Below are 15,689 nucleotides of genomic sequence, written 5' to 3' on the forward strand. Positions count from 1 at the left end.
TACACGAGAGATATGCAGGCTTTCAGCTTACAAATGGGCAAATAAGCACTTAAACCCAGTGAGCACTTCAAGAGGCAGCTATAGCTTGAACACCTGGGGGGGACCCAGGGACATATTACCTTGTAGTCGGCAGTATTCATACGCATATTAATAGGCAGGGAGAACTCGAGATGGAACACAAGCCCAGAGGGAGTGCAAACCGTATGCTCCAGCCGTTGGAGACCTGCACCAACATGAGAATATACGCTGCTGGTAGCACTGAACTTGCCCAATCCCTCCTGCTGTGTAGATTGGGGGCCGGCGGCCGCCACTGGGGCATACACAAATAAACAGAATGATCATATAAGCCCAGCTCTGGGCACATCACTAAACCCCAGAACTTATATACTCACATCACCCTACTCCTCGAATATAGGAATGACGCGTGGGGCAAAAGGTGCCAAAAAGGGCCCCATGGACGCGTATATCAGTAATACTGCTGCTGAAGAGGGTCAGGACTCCCCGGGCGCCACGCCTGAACCCATCCCAATGCAAGCAGAGATCCAAATGGACCCATACATGGCTGCGATGCAGGCCGGGTTTGCAACAGCAAACAGTAGATTGGATGAGATGGGCCTCAATCAGAATGGATATGCAGTAAGTGAACTCCAGGATTGCAGAGGCGAGAGTCCGCACTCTGGGGGACACCGCTAAGACACCTGTGAAGGAGATCAAGAACATTAAAATATCTGTGAAAGGACTCCAAACCAAATGTGACGATTTGGAATCCAGTTTGCACAGAAATAATATCCGGGTGGTGGGGCTGGCAGAAAAAACCCTCAACAAGCCAATGGAAATCTTCATGGAAGAAACACTATGAATGTTGTTCCCGGATGCTGAGTTTTCCCAGCAATTCCTGGTGGAGCGTGCTCACAGATTGCTCGCCCCTCCGCCCAAGCCAGGTGCCCTGCCGTGCAGGGTCATAGCGCGACTCTTAAACTATTGGGACAGAGATTTGATTCTGCACCTGGCACAAGAGTAGGGAATACTAACAATCGACTCAATGCGGGTACATATATATCCCGATTTCTCGAGTTGAGTCAGGCGGCAAGACGAACATTCAACTAAGTGAAGAGGGCACTAAAGGCCAGATCCATCCCATTCACCTTGATGTTTCCCAACAAAGCTTTGCCTGCAACATGCAGGGCAAGCCCACTTTTTTGAGACCCCAGAAGAGGCCATGTCATACATAGAGCCCAACAATTGCGAAGTCTAGTAACCCTCATCACTAAGACGCCTTTTGAACTGACCCGGATGGCTGGTATAACCCCAGCTCTCTGAATACAGCTCGAACCGCATGGAAACTACGCGGTGGCTCCCTAACGCGCCCTGGAGTGCCAGGTCTGGATCTGGAGGAGCGTCGCCAGTGCAGGTTTTGCATTATAGAGTTGGGTATAGACTGTCCAGTTGTGGGGACGGTGAGGGCAGGATAAAAGGGAGGGAGAGGCCCGGTTGCCTGCTAGTTGTACAATGGTTAAATGAGGGAGAAGTTGTTTAAATAAAAAAGCTGACGGAAACATGTACTATGGGAAAGGCTACAGTGATCCTGAAACATATATGTTGAGAATCGGTGACACGCAATGCCCACACCTGGACGAGGCCAGTCACTTAGACCCCTAACGTGGAACATTAGGGGATTGGCTAACCCCATCAAAGGGAGGAAGGTTCTTGTATATGCTAATAGACATAAAGTAGAGATCTTCCTCCTACAAGAACTACTCGCATCTCAGAAGGTGACTGCCTCCTTTGCTCGAGATTGGGGACCGATTAGAGTTGGAACTAACTACTCTTCGCAATCCAGGGGCAGTCATGTCCCTTGTCCTCCGCCGGGTTGGGTTCCAACTTGCAAAGTCCGAAATTGATGAGGAGAGAAGATATGTAATCTTGTGGGGTTCAGTTGACAATCAAGAATTGATCCTGGTGAATACACACTAGACGCTCCAGATTTCTATCTCACTGTAATTTCACAAATTATACCTCTGGGGGTGGTAAAGGTAATGCGGGGAGGTGACCTGAGCACAATACTCGATATGCATAAAGATAGAACATCACCGGGGCAAAGGAATCAACGCCAAGACTGCATTAACCATTCTGCAAATCATGTCGACCCTCCCCCTCATTGACATATCTCGGGAAACCCATCCAACTCAGGACAAATACGCTTTTCATTCCCATGTGCATAACTCTAGCTCAAGAATTGCTTATTGGCTATGCTCTCCCGAATTGAGTCCGCAGACAAGATATTTAGGAACTTCTATTCTTTATTATATACAAACATAGACCAAGCCACACCGGAGGATGTCGACCACTATCTTGCTTCATTTCCATTGCCCCGATTGGAAAGGGAAGAGAGGGAATTGTTAGACCAGCCCCTCACATCGGAAAAGTGTTCAAGCGATCAAAGACTTAACAGCAGGTAAATCGCCCGGGCCAGACGGGCTCCTGACAGACTTGTATAAAAAATTCAGTACAGAAATAACCCCCACATTGATTGCTATGTGGGAGGAATCCCTAGCTGTAGGCATCCTCCCGAACTCTGATATCAGTACTGCTGAAATGGCAGAAACCACCACACAACCCTGCTTCATACCGACTACTGTCCCTAATAAATTCAGATACTAAAATATTCGCCAAGGCAATTGCCAACTGGTTATTGCCTCACATAAAAAAATGAGCACTCTCTGAGCAGTCCGGTTTTGTCCCTACACGCTCTACAGCCCGAAATTTGTGCAGATTCTTCACCATAACATCACAGCTAGACCTGAAAGCCAAAACTATCGCTGTCGCCCTTGATGCCGAAAAGGCCTTTGGCTCTGTCTCCTGGGGGTACATGTACGCCATTTTACGTAGGTTTGGATTTGGGTCAGGTTTTCTAAGATTCATCCAAGTATTATACAGGGATCCGAAGGCTATAGTCAGAACAAACAAAACCATATCGACTGAGTTCTTATTGCACCGAGGCATGCGCCAAGGCTGCCCCTTGTCCCCTCTCATATTTGCTCTCACTATTGAAGGTATGGCAGCATGCTTACGGCACAAACACTTTTGGCAAGGTATAAACATTAGGGTCCCCCCTCAGCTTATTTCTTTATATGCTGACGATACCATGTTATATCTAAGAGACCCCAAACGTAACCTCCCCTCAAGAAATTCAGACGTTTGCAGAGTTCTCGGGATACAAAATCAATCACTCCAAATCTGATATCATCCCCCTTACACCGGGAACGGCAAAATCAGAAGCCACCGCCCAGTTCCGATGGTCCCCGAACTCGGCCAGATACCTAGGCATTCTAATGGCCACAGACAAGCAGACCCTATATGATTCAAACTATGCACCATACCTGATACTCCTCGAGTCTAAACTGGGGGTCTGGAATAAATTACCGATCTCACTATACGGCTGTATAGCCTTGCTCAAATTGGCCATATTGCCCAAACTGTTGTACCCCTTTTTTGATAAACTTCAAAAGCTCGCTTCCACTTTCTTATGGGGGGGGGGAATGGTTAGAATTAGTTGGCCTAAAATATGCAAACACTATAATACAGGCGGCCTGGCCGCTCCGGCCTTACTATTATATTACCACGTGGTGCAAGCGCTCTTTGCTAAATATTTGTTCCCCCAACTTGGAGCACTACGTACATATTCAAGCAGAAAAATTTGCAGCGGCCCCTATGAAGTTGAAGTCCTTGATGTTCGGTATATATGAACAATGCAAGGAGGAAGTGGATCCAGTCTCCTGCACTATGCGAGCATGGAAGGCGCTGTTCAAGAAAGTGGCATGTGCTGATCCATATTGGCCACACACACCTCTAGGGGCATCATCCAGATCTGGAACCCTCGTTAGATACAACTTTGCAGAAAAAGTGGAACCCGGAATGGAGATGTGGGTGTGTGACTTTTTCCCTGATGGGAGATTTGTACATTTAGAAGATGTGCAGGAGAAGGTGAGAGCCAATCTCACCACAGCGTTGCAATATCATTGTTTGAAGGTGGCCTGTAAGCGCAAATGGGCATCCTTTCCAGCTGCCCCGATCACACATCTGTTCCTTTCCACTAAAATGCAACAACATGAATTCAGGGGTGGCCTATTTACACTGTATAATGCGGCCCAATTGCATACTCCTACTCAAAATACAATGAATTCCAAATGGGAAAAAGACTTGAATTTGGCTATAGACGATGCGCAGTGGGCGAGGTACTGCCATTTCACCAAGGCGATCTCTGTGTGCCAACTTCAGGCTAATAGAGTTCAAACATCTAAATTACTTATATTTAACACCAAGCAAGATGGCAAAATATGAACAAACCGGTCAGAATTGTTGCCCCAAATGCAGAGCCCCGGTGGCAGATACGATTGATATGTTATGGGAGTGCCCGCCCATTAAAGAATTCTGGGAAGAAGTTGCCGCAAAACTCACGGACATACTGGACATACACATACCAGCTACTCCGTTTTAATATTTATCAGGAGATATGAGGAAAGTCTTGATTAAAGTATGACGACTCTTTTCTGTAGCTGGGGCAATTGCCAAGCGAAACATTCTCAAATGCTGGAAGGCAAAGTAGGCCCCTACTATTCACATGTGGCTCAGGGAGATGATTCATACATATGACTGTGAAGATTGTTTTATAAAGGGAATCCCTGCAATTTGCAGGCCCAAGGACATTTGGGCACCTTTACGGAGATACTTGGCAGAAAGAAGCGACGAGGAGAGGTACGGAGATGGGTAGCTCAGCACTGCAGGGCCATGTTTGTGATGACACATAATGCATTTCTTGTGGTATACTGCTGTTCACATATTTCACTGAGCTGAATATTGATGTTGTAGACATGTAACCGTCAGTTTGAAAATAAAGTTTAAAACAAATAAAAAAAATCACCAGATATTAGCTATGACCATGTTTCTCCAGTTAGGTTTGTGCTTAGTCAAATTAGAGTCTGTTTTTTATGTTCTTTCTTTTGTCAGACATCTAAGCCCCAAAACAATGTTGTCTTGAAAAGAACTTGCTTCTCTGCCTTTTAGGTAACTGCTGTAGCTCCTTATTTGCATTTAAATATAACGTTTTCTTTTACGCATAAAATCTATTTTAATTCTAAACAGGCCACAAATATTCTTCATTTTTAAAATCCTTCAAAACAAATGTTAAATGGTATACTACCCAGGCATATTTAAGAAAGGAAAATTGATTGATGTTCTTGAAATACTTTTTTGTTTGTGTAAATATTTGTAAATAATACAAAATCTAAACTTATACTTCTTCTCCCTCTAGGCATTTGAGCACCTGCATCAGCTTGAATTGATTAAACCAATGGAGGGTCTATCTGTGCGTACACAAAAAGAATATCGTCTGATGAAACTACTTTTGGATAATTGTCAAATTGTGGAAGCTCTACACAAGTATCCAAATTGCCCCACTGATGTTAGACAATGGGCAATCTCCTCAATAAGTTAGCCATGTGTGGTCATTCATAGTAATCGGAAAATGTAAAGCATTTATGATGAAAATATTGACCTATTAAAATGTTTCCATCAATCCACATCTATCATTTGTAATGCCTTTTAAAAGGTATCCGTGTGTGTTTGTGGTATTGTAAGTGTTGCCAATTAAAAATCTTACTCAAGCTAGAAACTTCATGAATTATCAAGTTCAATTGTTTTTATAATAAAAACAGACTTGAAAATACAGTTTTAGGAACGGTTGTGCGATGGCATCATTTATCGCATTTATTGTCTTTGTTGCCGTATTGGAAGTCATTGATGATGTAATCGTTGATGCCATCAGTGATACACAGTGGTACTGTGTGAATATATGAGCAATTAATTGTGGCAAGCTACCTTAATTGGTCACTTTAACTGAAGTTTTTTCATTACATTTGAAAGCGTTTAATACTACTGTGGCACAGTCCATTTGATAGATAGCCCTGGCAATGTCCTCTGACTTATTTCAGAAGCCATATTGCATGGATGGGGAGCCTGCTGGCATATTTTATCAGGACTCTAGAATAATCACCTGTCTCCTCTCAAAAGTGAGCAATGCCACTAAGATGACTGAAGCTTTATTTGAGCAATTTTCATTCCGTAGCAGAATGTGCCCCCACTGGCAATCCAGTAATTATGGGCAAATACCTAGAATAATACCAAATGTATCTTTTATCTTTTGCAAAATGGGTAGACGACTTTCAACAATTGGTGTACAATGTCATATCAGCATAATTGAGCAACACCAGTAAATGGAGACGCAACTAACCTATTTTCAGAGAGGCGTGGCTAGCTACCATGCAGTGAGGCAGCAAACCTGTGGGGCTCCTGCTTGATCCTGGAATATGATTATTTTGACGGCCCGATTCTGTTCGTTGTTGCTGGGAAAGTGGGTCACAGTGCTATAGATCACTGTGGTGAAGGCTCATGTGTTGAAGCTGACAGGCAGGGAAGAATGACGCGTGGAAGAGCGAGGACGGAGCACTCAAAATGGCGGCAAGAGCCCATGACTGTATGTGCTGAGAGCTTCACGACCCAGTGCTGAGCGAGGAGGTGACTTCGGGCGTGAGGCAGCGATATTGTTCCGACCTGGGAAGTGAGTCCGGATTGCAGCCGGGAAGGTCTGAGCCGTGCCGGGTGGAAGAACCGCGAAATAGCGCAGGGTGAGGTGACGACCCAAGACACCCGTGAACCCTCGGCACAAAAGGCCAGGTCTGGTGCAGCACTAACACAGCAGGTGCACTGCCTGTGGGCCGGCTCTGGGCCTGGATGAGACGCGTCGACCCTGAGCACGACCAGGTTGTGATGTAGGCGTTGAGGCATTGGAAGGAGGAACGGAATGCGAGACCCGAAGCGAGAGGACTTTGCAGCAACCACGAAGAAGAGGCGGAGGCAACGCAGGATATATACTGACGGCAGGTACTGGCCTGGGACGATCTGCGCAGTGCTGTGTGCTAGAATACTGTCTTGGAGTGTGCTGGGGGGTCCAAAGCTCTGGAGCGCGTGGAGTTCTGTTTGCTTATCCTGACTGGTACACACAGTAAATTTGCGAGGACAAGCTTTGCCTAGTGGGAACAAATACCGCACTGGGGGGCACACGGAGGACTGCAGGCAGCTGCATGCACCAGCCCTGCATAGAGTTGCTAGCACAACACGGCTAGTCTGACCGCATAAGACGAGAAGTCTAACCCTGAGCAGGTAGCCTGAACGTGGTAGAGGAGACACTGGTGGCACCATTGAAAGCAAAGTGTGAAGTGACAAGTGGCTTGACTCAGGTGGCCACTGGGTAAACCAGTAGACCCATTGGAGGCGCAAGGGCGGCACGCAGGGGATTGTATCGGCCTTCTGGGGAGCCACATTGGAACACCTAGAAGCAGATCAATGAAGAAAGCGGAAAGCAAGCCGCAATTCAGAACAATATGGTGTCTGAAAGTGTTTGGATGATGCACTATAGCCAGCCAGTTGTATAGCAAAAAAGGCAATGTAAGTGAACCAGCGCTTCCAAAAGCTTCTTAATGGGACCTTAAATTCAACAATGAAGATACTTTAAAAATCATTAAAGCATTGATCGTGAAATCCTCTGGACGAAATTGCTCAAGTGGAACTGTCCCATGAGCTTACTTCTGGCTATTAAGGAATTGCATACCAAAACGGAAATTAAGATCAGGCTAGACCAAGCTGGAGCTCTGTCAGAAGCAATAAAAACGTTCTGCGGAGTAAAACAGGGATGTCCGCTGGCTGCAATAATATTCAATTTGTTCCTTTCAGATATTGGTGAAACCATTGAAAGTGTATCTTCATTCCCACCGAAGATTCATGGATCTCACATCAGTTGGCTCCTTTACGCCGATGACCTTATCCTATTAGATGTAACACACATCGGTTTACAAAGAAAACTGCAAGCCGTGGAACAATATGTCAACTCCAGTGGCTTATGTATCAATACGGACAAGTCAGAAATTCTCACATTACAAGATCTAAGGAAAGATACAGGGTAAAAATAAACAATTCCAATGGCACCTTGGAGTTGAGACCTTAAAAACTGTAGCAGAAACTAGATATTTGGGCATGAAGATCAACTCAAATTTGAATGACTCCCCATGGGTTGAAAATGTTAAAGCTAAATGCCAACGACTAGCAACTCAAGCTGCCTCCCTGAATAAAAAATATGGGAGTTTCTCTCTGAAGCCAGCAATCGTCTTTTACCAATAAACAGCGTTTCCAGCTTTAATTTATGCAGCATATTGTGCCCTAGGTTGTCCACATGCACTATGGTCCTCGTTCGAGAACATGTTTTGGACCAAAGTTCTATGGCTTCCTAAGGGGACCCCCACAGCGTGCATTCGCTATGAATTAAATCTAATTTCTATGAATGCAAGAATATGTTGGAATATGCTCACTCTGTATCGTAAGATAACTTTGGATGATTCCCCTTCTCAATTTGACTTCCTGTGTGATCCAAGTAGTGGAAATAAACAGTGTATGTTGACACTTTGGACGGATCGATTGTTAGGAAAGATTCTCTTTACTGCACCTTTCCTTCCATCTTTATGGAACCCCCAAACCTTTTGCTTTTTTTCAATCTGACCTGTACTTTTTGCAGTGCAGTGAAGCTTTAAGCTTCACTGTACTGACCTTTGCTCACATGTTATGGGGAAACTGATATGTCTTTAAGGCTATCCATACTGGGAAACAATGTTTCCCTTAGTCTTGTGACTATGTTGCTTCTTGTGGTTACTTTTGTATCACATGTGGTAACTTTTTATCATCGCACACAGCAGCTTACACTGCAGTGCATTGGGGTTCATTTTTGTTTTGCCCTAGACTAACACTCAAAGGATTTTTAGGTTACTGTAGAGGTGCTTAAAAGATGGGCAGGTGGCAGCAGTGACTTTTCCCCACTTTTTGGGTAATTTCGTTTTAGCTTAACCACGTTTACCACGTTTGGCTACTGACTGTGGCTATTGGTCAAACATGGCCGTGCCATGAGGTTTTTTCGCCCATTCTTTTTGGTTAGTCTGCTTCCTGACCTCAGAGGCCAGAAAGATCCTTATAAGGACTTCCAGTACCCGGGAAAGCAGCAGCTTTTGGCAGGCTACTGGAGGGCTTTGTGTGTTTGCAGGCAAGATGTGGACTGGGTCAGTCTGACCCTAATACACATCCTGGTTTGTGTGTCTCTGAGTGGTATGCATGAGTGTTCCCGCCAGTGGTCCTGATTGGACCACTGTGGGGTGTGTGTGTGTGTGGGCTAGTTCTGCCATTGGCTAGTGGGAATTTCGACTCCTACCTGGCTTTTAGGATAAGAAGAGGGCCCCTGCATGCATTTCTGAGAGATCCTGGAAGAACCTGAAGGAGCAAAGAATCTGTCCAGCAGAGAAGACCCGCAGAAACCTGAAACCTGTCTGAAGGAGGCCTGGCAACCAACTTCTGCTGCAGTGCTGGTGGAGCCCTGTCTGTCTTGTGATCTTCAGTAGGGCTGCAAAGGTGCTACAACCCCAGGAGTGGAGGGACCATCTATTCCCAAAGCCTACTCAGTGCCCAGCACAGAAACCGCCTTCAGAAGTGTCCGGGAATAGTCCTGTGGCTGACCAGCTACGTTTTTGGGCTACTGGGTTATCTTTGTTGCTGTTCCGAGTTTCCGCCTGAACCGTGGCACACCCTCAGCTGCCACTGCAACGACATCCTCTGCGATATTTCGGCGTCCTAGCACCAGGGAGACCCTAGAAAGACCGGAATGTCTGACCACGGCTACTGAGTCCTGCTGCATCGCTGTGCGGCGTGCACGGTCCGAAACCTGCCTTTCTGACCCGCCTCCAGTCCCGAGAAGGGTGCTGCATTGTTTGTTTCTGCATTTCTTCATCAAGAGTCCTTGCACCAGCAAAAGATCCTAATCGGAGAAACACTTGAACCTGCAACTCGTGAAAATCGAGGACCGCGAATTTGGCAGGAAAAGCAAGCCAGGACACCCTTTCTTTGTTCTGGGAAGATACGGAGTGAGGGGGGTAAGTTACTGAGCTTTTAACATACCCCTGCACTCCCATTATAAGTCAATGGACTTATAATAACTTTGTCAAGACTTCTGACTGTTGGGGTAATTTTGGGCACTTGTCTATATTGAACCCTGACTCAAAGAATCCATCACTGGACCCCAGAGACCCTACCTACATTTTCTCCTGCCTCCTGAGTTCTGTCTCTTTGTATCCTGAACAATAGGGCACAAGGCCCCAGGCAATTTAGGGTTGGACAATATTAGTTGGGGACCATCTCTGTGGACCCTTTACACTCTCACCCCTCTGAAGAATTTAGCCTAGACTGCCTGTCACTGCTACCTTAAACTGGTTTGGCTACAGCTTCCCAGAGTTGTCCCTGTCACAATATAGGTTGGCCTTCTAGACATCTGTCCACCAGGCTAGAGTATAGAAATTCAGTCTTAACAAATTGATGTACAGCGGTGGGATGTCTCTCTCCACATAGCATCTGGGTGTTTTGTGAACAGGATCTGTATTGGGTACCACAGTGTGGATCACTGGTGGTGTGTCCAGATTATACTTACACAAGACACTATAATATTTGATTGCCTTGTAGATATATGTCACCTACTAAACTAAGTATCATGGAAACAATCACTTTCAACACTTTGAGTGCCTTAAAAGTGGAGCAATTGAGAAAGTTATGTTTTGAAAGAGTCTTGACAGTCTCTGGCTTAAAAGGTGAATTAGTTGTAAAAAATGTTGATTTTGAAAGAAACAAAGTTGGGCCTATCTTAACTAATGGTCCCGATAGTGGAGCTGGGGCTAGACCCAGCACCAGTAATGTCATTATTTTCACTCCAGTGACTGGTGTTAAAAAGGAGGAGGGAGAAAGTGCATCCTCTGAACTTCTGGTTGAGGCCTACTTTAATGCTGAGGCATTGTTCAATTTGAAGAAAGACACCCTCAGGAAAAGGAACTTGAGTTTGCCATGGCCAAATTGGAAATTGAGAGGGTTGAGAAGCAGAAAGATAGGGATCACCAGCTGGAGCTTGCCAAGATTCAGGCTTCACAAGGTTCTTCCTGAGGAAATGGAGATGGTTCTGGGTCCTCTTCACATCCTAAGTTTCCTAAAGATCTCCCGAGTATGTATGAGGAAAGGAATGATATAATTGACTGGCTTGTAACTTTTGAATATGATTGTGAGGTACAAGGAGTGAGTGATGCTGACAGAATTGCATGGTTGATCAGCAGACTGCCCCAATCTGGCTGTGGTGCCATTATGGAAATGTCAAAGGCTGATAGGGTAGACTTTGCAATCTCTTATCCTCAAGTTTGGGAAGACTCCTGCCCAATACTTGAGGAGTTTTAGAGTATATAGAAAGAATGTCTGACCTATGTAAGTTTTGTTGCAGATTCTCTGAAAAACTTGAGTGGCTGGATAGAAGGCTATCAGGCAACCACCTTTGAGGGCGTGGTCAATTTGGTCATGCTTGAACATATTTTTGCCTCTTGTTCCCCAGAGCTTAAGCAGCATTTGGCTGACTCAAAGGAGTTAAATCCAAAGAGGCTAGCCATTGCTGCTGATTTATGGGTTTCACATAGAGTGTCCCATAAGGACAAGCCTGCTTTAGGTAAGCAGGAGGATGGAAAGAAGCACAAAGAGAAAGAGGGTGGGGATATTGATAAAACTATGTCCAAGAAGGCCCACAAAAAGTTTAATAAGGGTAAGTCATTGGAATCAGGTCAGGGTAGTGGGACTAACTCTACCAAGCAAGTAAGTGGCTACTCTAAGCCTCCCTATGTGTTAAGTGCCTGTGGGGCGTGTTACACTTGTGGAGCAAGTGACCACAGAAAGGGGGACCCCAAATGTAAGGGTAGGACCTTGGGGGTCCACTCTGCCAGTCTGGCCTTCTCTCAGTATGAGAAAGAAGAGATTGCAGGGGTGTCCTTCCCTTTAGACTCCATTCCCTCAGAGGAAGAGTCTGAGGTTTGTCTAGATTCCTTGGAAACTAGCAGTGCTGGAGCCTTGCCTCCCATCCCTGTCCTATTGCATATTTTCAATTCTATTGAGGATAGTGTTCAGGTAATAGGTGTAAGTACCTCTACTGTTAGGAACACTGGGCCCAGTCCTACTGAAGTAGCTTCCTTCATGGTAAACTCACAGGTTCTTGCCAGAGTTCCTGTGGGGGACACTCAGTTGGCTGGTGGGCCCTCTCTTAATGTTCCAGTAGCACCTGTCATTCAAGCTGTGAATAGGGAAATGGTCAGGGCATCTATCAATGTCAGGAGAGTGGTTCCTAGAAGAGTGCTGGGTGAGTTGAGCCTTCGAAACTTAGGTCCTGATAGGCCCTCACCAGACCCTTCACGCACGGTCTCAAAATCAAGCTGTTTTAGCCAAGCCTTAGAGAAAGCATAGGCCTAAGGGGAAACCCATGGCCAGTGGAGTCCGAAAAACAGGCAGAGGAAAGGAGAATATACCTCCTGCCTTACCTACAACTGATGTTGAGGTAGTTGGTAGTGTCCCCACTCCTAGTTTGGAAGAGGGACCCCCAGAAAACCTTGAATCATATGGGCCTCCTCAGCTGCCTAGTATACAGGTAGAGGAGAGTCCTAGGAGAACAAGAAGTATGGGCCAACAGAAAAGGAAACCATTATGGTTAGGCCTATGGATAAAGGCCTGCTTCCAATTGGGGGAGTCTCCTCCAGTGAAGCAAAGAATTTACCAAGAAGGTGGCTTACTGCAAAGTACGCCCACCCGAGCAAACCTTGAGAGGTTGGAGGTTACTCAGGTTGTGAGGCCATTCCTCCTACAGTTGGTGTGTGACATTTCCCTTGTGATGCATCCTAGTGTCAGGATATCACCTGTGTGGTCTAACACACATTCCTGCTGGCCCATGATAGGGGGTCCCAGAGGAAAACCAATGTAGGGGTCTCACTCCCTGTCACCAGGTTAACAGAAGTGAGGCAGGAATTAAGTTACTCCAGAGTTCACTTTTAGGAGTGAACTCATTGTTACCAGAAACAAGGCCTACTTTTATTAGCTCGTTGACTCTGGAGACCTCAGGCAATAGGTTGCAATCAGGGATTACTGATCATAGTCCCATATGCCCTTATGCCAGCCCACAAGGAATGACAGCTACAGAGGTAGCTCATCTGCTGTCATCAGTAGTGGTCAGACCCAGTGGAGGGATGGTGAAGTGACCTGTCAAGTGTCACTGAGCTTTCATCCACAGGATGGTCTGGGAGAGAGATCTGTCAGATCTCTCAGGTGTTTGATTGGAGCTCTCTGTGAGCCCCAGAGAAGGAGGTGGGACCTTCTCCTGTCAAATGTGTTCTACAAATCCCTGACTACCCGTCAGTGGTCTGGGCCTTGCCATGTTTCACAGCTTGGCAAGGCAAACTATTCTGAAGGCTTTGGCGAACCTGGACATGTTGCCATACAGTTTCCTGTGAATAGTATGGTGGATTTTATCTTGAGAGATAACATTGGAGCCCCATTTATGGCTATAGGGTGGGAGCCAGAGAAATCTTTGTGTCTCCCTACCCTGTGCCAAAGCAGCCTTTCTAATGGCTTCAGTGAGGATGTCCTAGTGTCTCCTCACCTGACCCCACATCAGCAAGGTGAGCTGGAGAGTTTGCTGAGGCAATCTCCCCTCTTGTTGTCACTGACACCCTTTATAACAGGATGGTGGGAACCAGACTGTATACTGGGAATAAGTGAACCTACCAAGATTGGGTATTGTGGTGGTTCAGAACCAAGACAAAGTTCTGACAGTTGGTGTGAGATCCACCCTGTGTTGGAACAAAGAGTGTCTGAGCATTCTAGCTGTCAAAGGTTCAGTTCTGAGGAACTGAAGGGGTATACAGGTAAAGCCAGTTTTGGATTCTGTATGGACACTAGAGCTCTGGGTTCTGTCCCCAAGACAGAAGCACACTCTTCACTAAAGGGTAACACCTTAGTGGGTCAGCTCTGTATTGAAAAGTACAGAGGCCGTTATGATCTCTCTGCAGGATTTGGCAACATATCCCTGTCAGTCTGTGCTGAGGAGGAGACAGCAGTTTCGGCCTTTTCAGAGCCCTACTTCAGTGTAAGGTCTTCTGGATTGGTAGCTGCAACTGACACATGTCAACTGAGCTTAGCTCATGTTCTGAATGGGAAAATGGATCTCAGCAATACATGTCTGGATGACATGGCAGATTTAACTCCCACTTGGAACGAACTGGGTCTGACTCAAGATACTGGGTGTCAGGACCTTCATCAGGCCAACTTGTTCAGGAAGACAGCAGAGTCTCAAAATGAACAGGAGCCATTGGCCTTCCTCATGCATGAGGTTGGAATATGTGGGGACAAGATTTAACCTCTTGTCAGTGATGTACTCCATGTACTAAACTGGGCAACCCCCCTACCCGAGCCCAAGTGAGGACTTTCCTGGGCCTCACTGGGAAATACAGGGATAAAGTGGCAGCCTATAGAACTATAGCTGTCCCCCTGACTGCCCTCACTACTCATAGGGGATCTATAGAGTTATAATGGACTCCTGAGTGTGATAAGGCCTTCACTGGCCTGAAAGAATCCCTAGGTCAGGCCCCTGGTCTAAGGGCACCTGATTGGAAGATACCTTTCATAGTTCAGACAGATGCCTATGACACTGGGATAGTTGGAAGACTTTCACAGCTAAATGACAAAGGTGAGGAACACCCTATATGTCTAGTCAGCTACCAGTTTAGGAGTGGAGAAGTCAGTTGGCTCCAGGTGGAAAGAAGTTGTTTTTCCATTGTATGGTGCCTTAGGAAGTTGAGGTCCTACCTCTATGGGACTCACTTCACTGTGTATGCTCCCCCTCAAACCTTGAAGTGGTTGTTAGATGTTAAGGGAGATAATCCACAGTGGCTCAGGTGGTTCATGAGTTTCAGGCCTGGAACTTCACTATTGGGCATAGGCCAGATCCCAAATGTAGCCATATTGATGGGCTGTCGAACAGGGTTAACCGACTGGAACAGAGGGCGCATCCAGGAGTGGATTAGTTCCCCCTGTCCCTTAGTCTGGGGGGAAGGGGGGTGTGTGTTAGGAAACATTCTCTTTACTGCACCTTTCCTTCCATCTTTATGGAACCCCCACACTTTTTGATTTTATTTTTCAATCTGACCTGTACTTTTTGCAGTGCAGTGAAGCCTAAAGCTTCACTGTACACACGCTATGGGGAAACTGATATGTCCTTAAGGCTCCGTATTGGGAAACTGTGTTTCCCTTAGTCTTGTGACTATGTTGCTACTTGTGGTTACTTTTGTATCATATGTGGTAACTTTTTATCATTGCACACAGCAGCTTACACTGCAGTGCAATGTGGTTCATTTTTGTTTTGCCCTAGACTAACACTCAAAGGATTCTTTGGTTACTCTAGAGGTGCTTGAAAGATGGGCTGGTGGCAGCAGTGACTTTCCCCCACTTTTTGGAGAATTTCATTTTAGCTTAACTGCGTTTACCGCGTTTGGCTACTTACTGTGGCTACTGGTCAAACATGGCCGTGCCACAAGGTTTTTTGCCAATTCATTTTGCATCTTGTTGTTTAGCTTTCTTCCTAGCCTCAGAGGCCAGAAAGATCCTTATAAGGACTTCCAGTGCCGGGGAAAGCAGCAGCTTTTGGCGGGCTACTGGAGGGCTTTTTGTGTTTACAGGCAGGATGTGGGCTGGGTCAG

The 15,689-nt window shown here is 46.0% G+C and overlaps 1 protein-coding gene across 4 annotated transcripts in view; it reads left to right on the top strand.

Moving 5' to 3' along the window:
- Window positions 1–5,727, top strand: part of ORC4 (origin recognition complex subunit 4) — a 1,582,358-nt gene extending 1,576,631 nt beyond the window's left edge. For all 4 annotated transcript variants that reach the window (XM_069616510.1, XM_069616509.1, XM_069616512.1 and 1 more), the window contains one exon: window positions 5,312–5,727. In XM_069616510.1, coding sequence (XP_069472611.1) covers window positions 5,312–5,494 — 183 coding nt within the window. In that variant the 3' untranslated portion in view covers window positions 5,495–5,727. The remainder of the gene's footprint in view (window positions 1–5,311) is intronic.
- The last annotated feature ends 9,962 nt before the right edge of the window (window positions 5,728–15,689 follow it).

This window comes from Ambystoma mexicanum, chromosome 9 (genome assembly GCF_040938575.1).
Source record: "Ambystoma mexicanum isolate Mex_15411 chromosome 9, UKY_AmexF1_1, whole genome shotgun sequence".
Lineage (NCBI taxonomy): Eukaryota > Metazoa > Chordata > Amphibia > Caudata > Ambystomatidae > Ambystoma > Ambystoma mexicanum.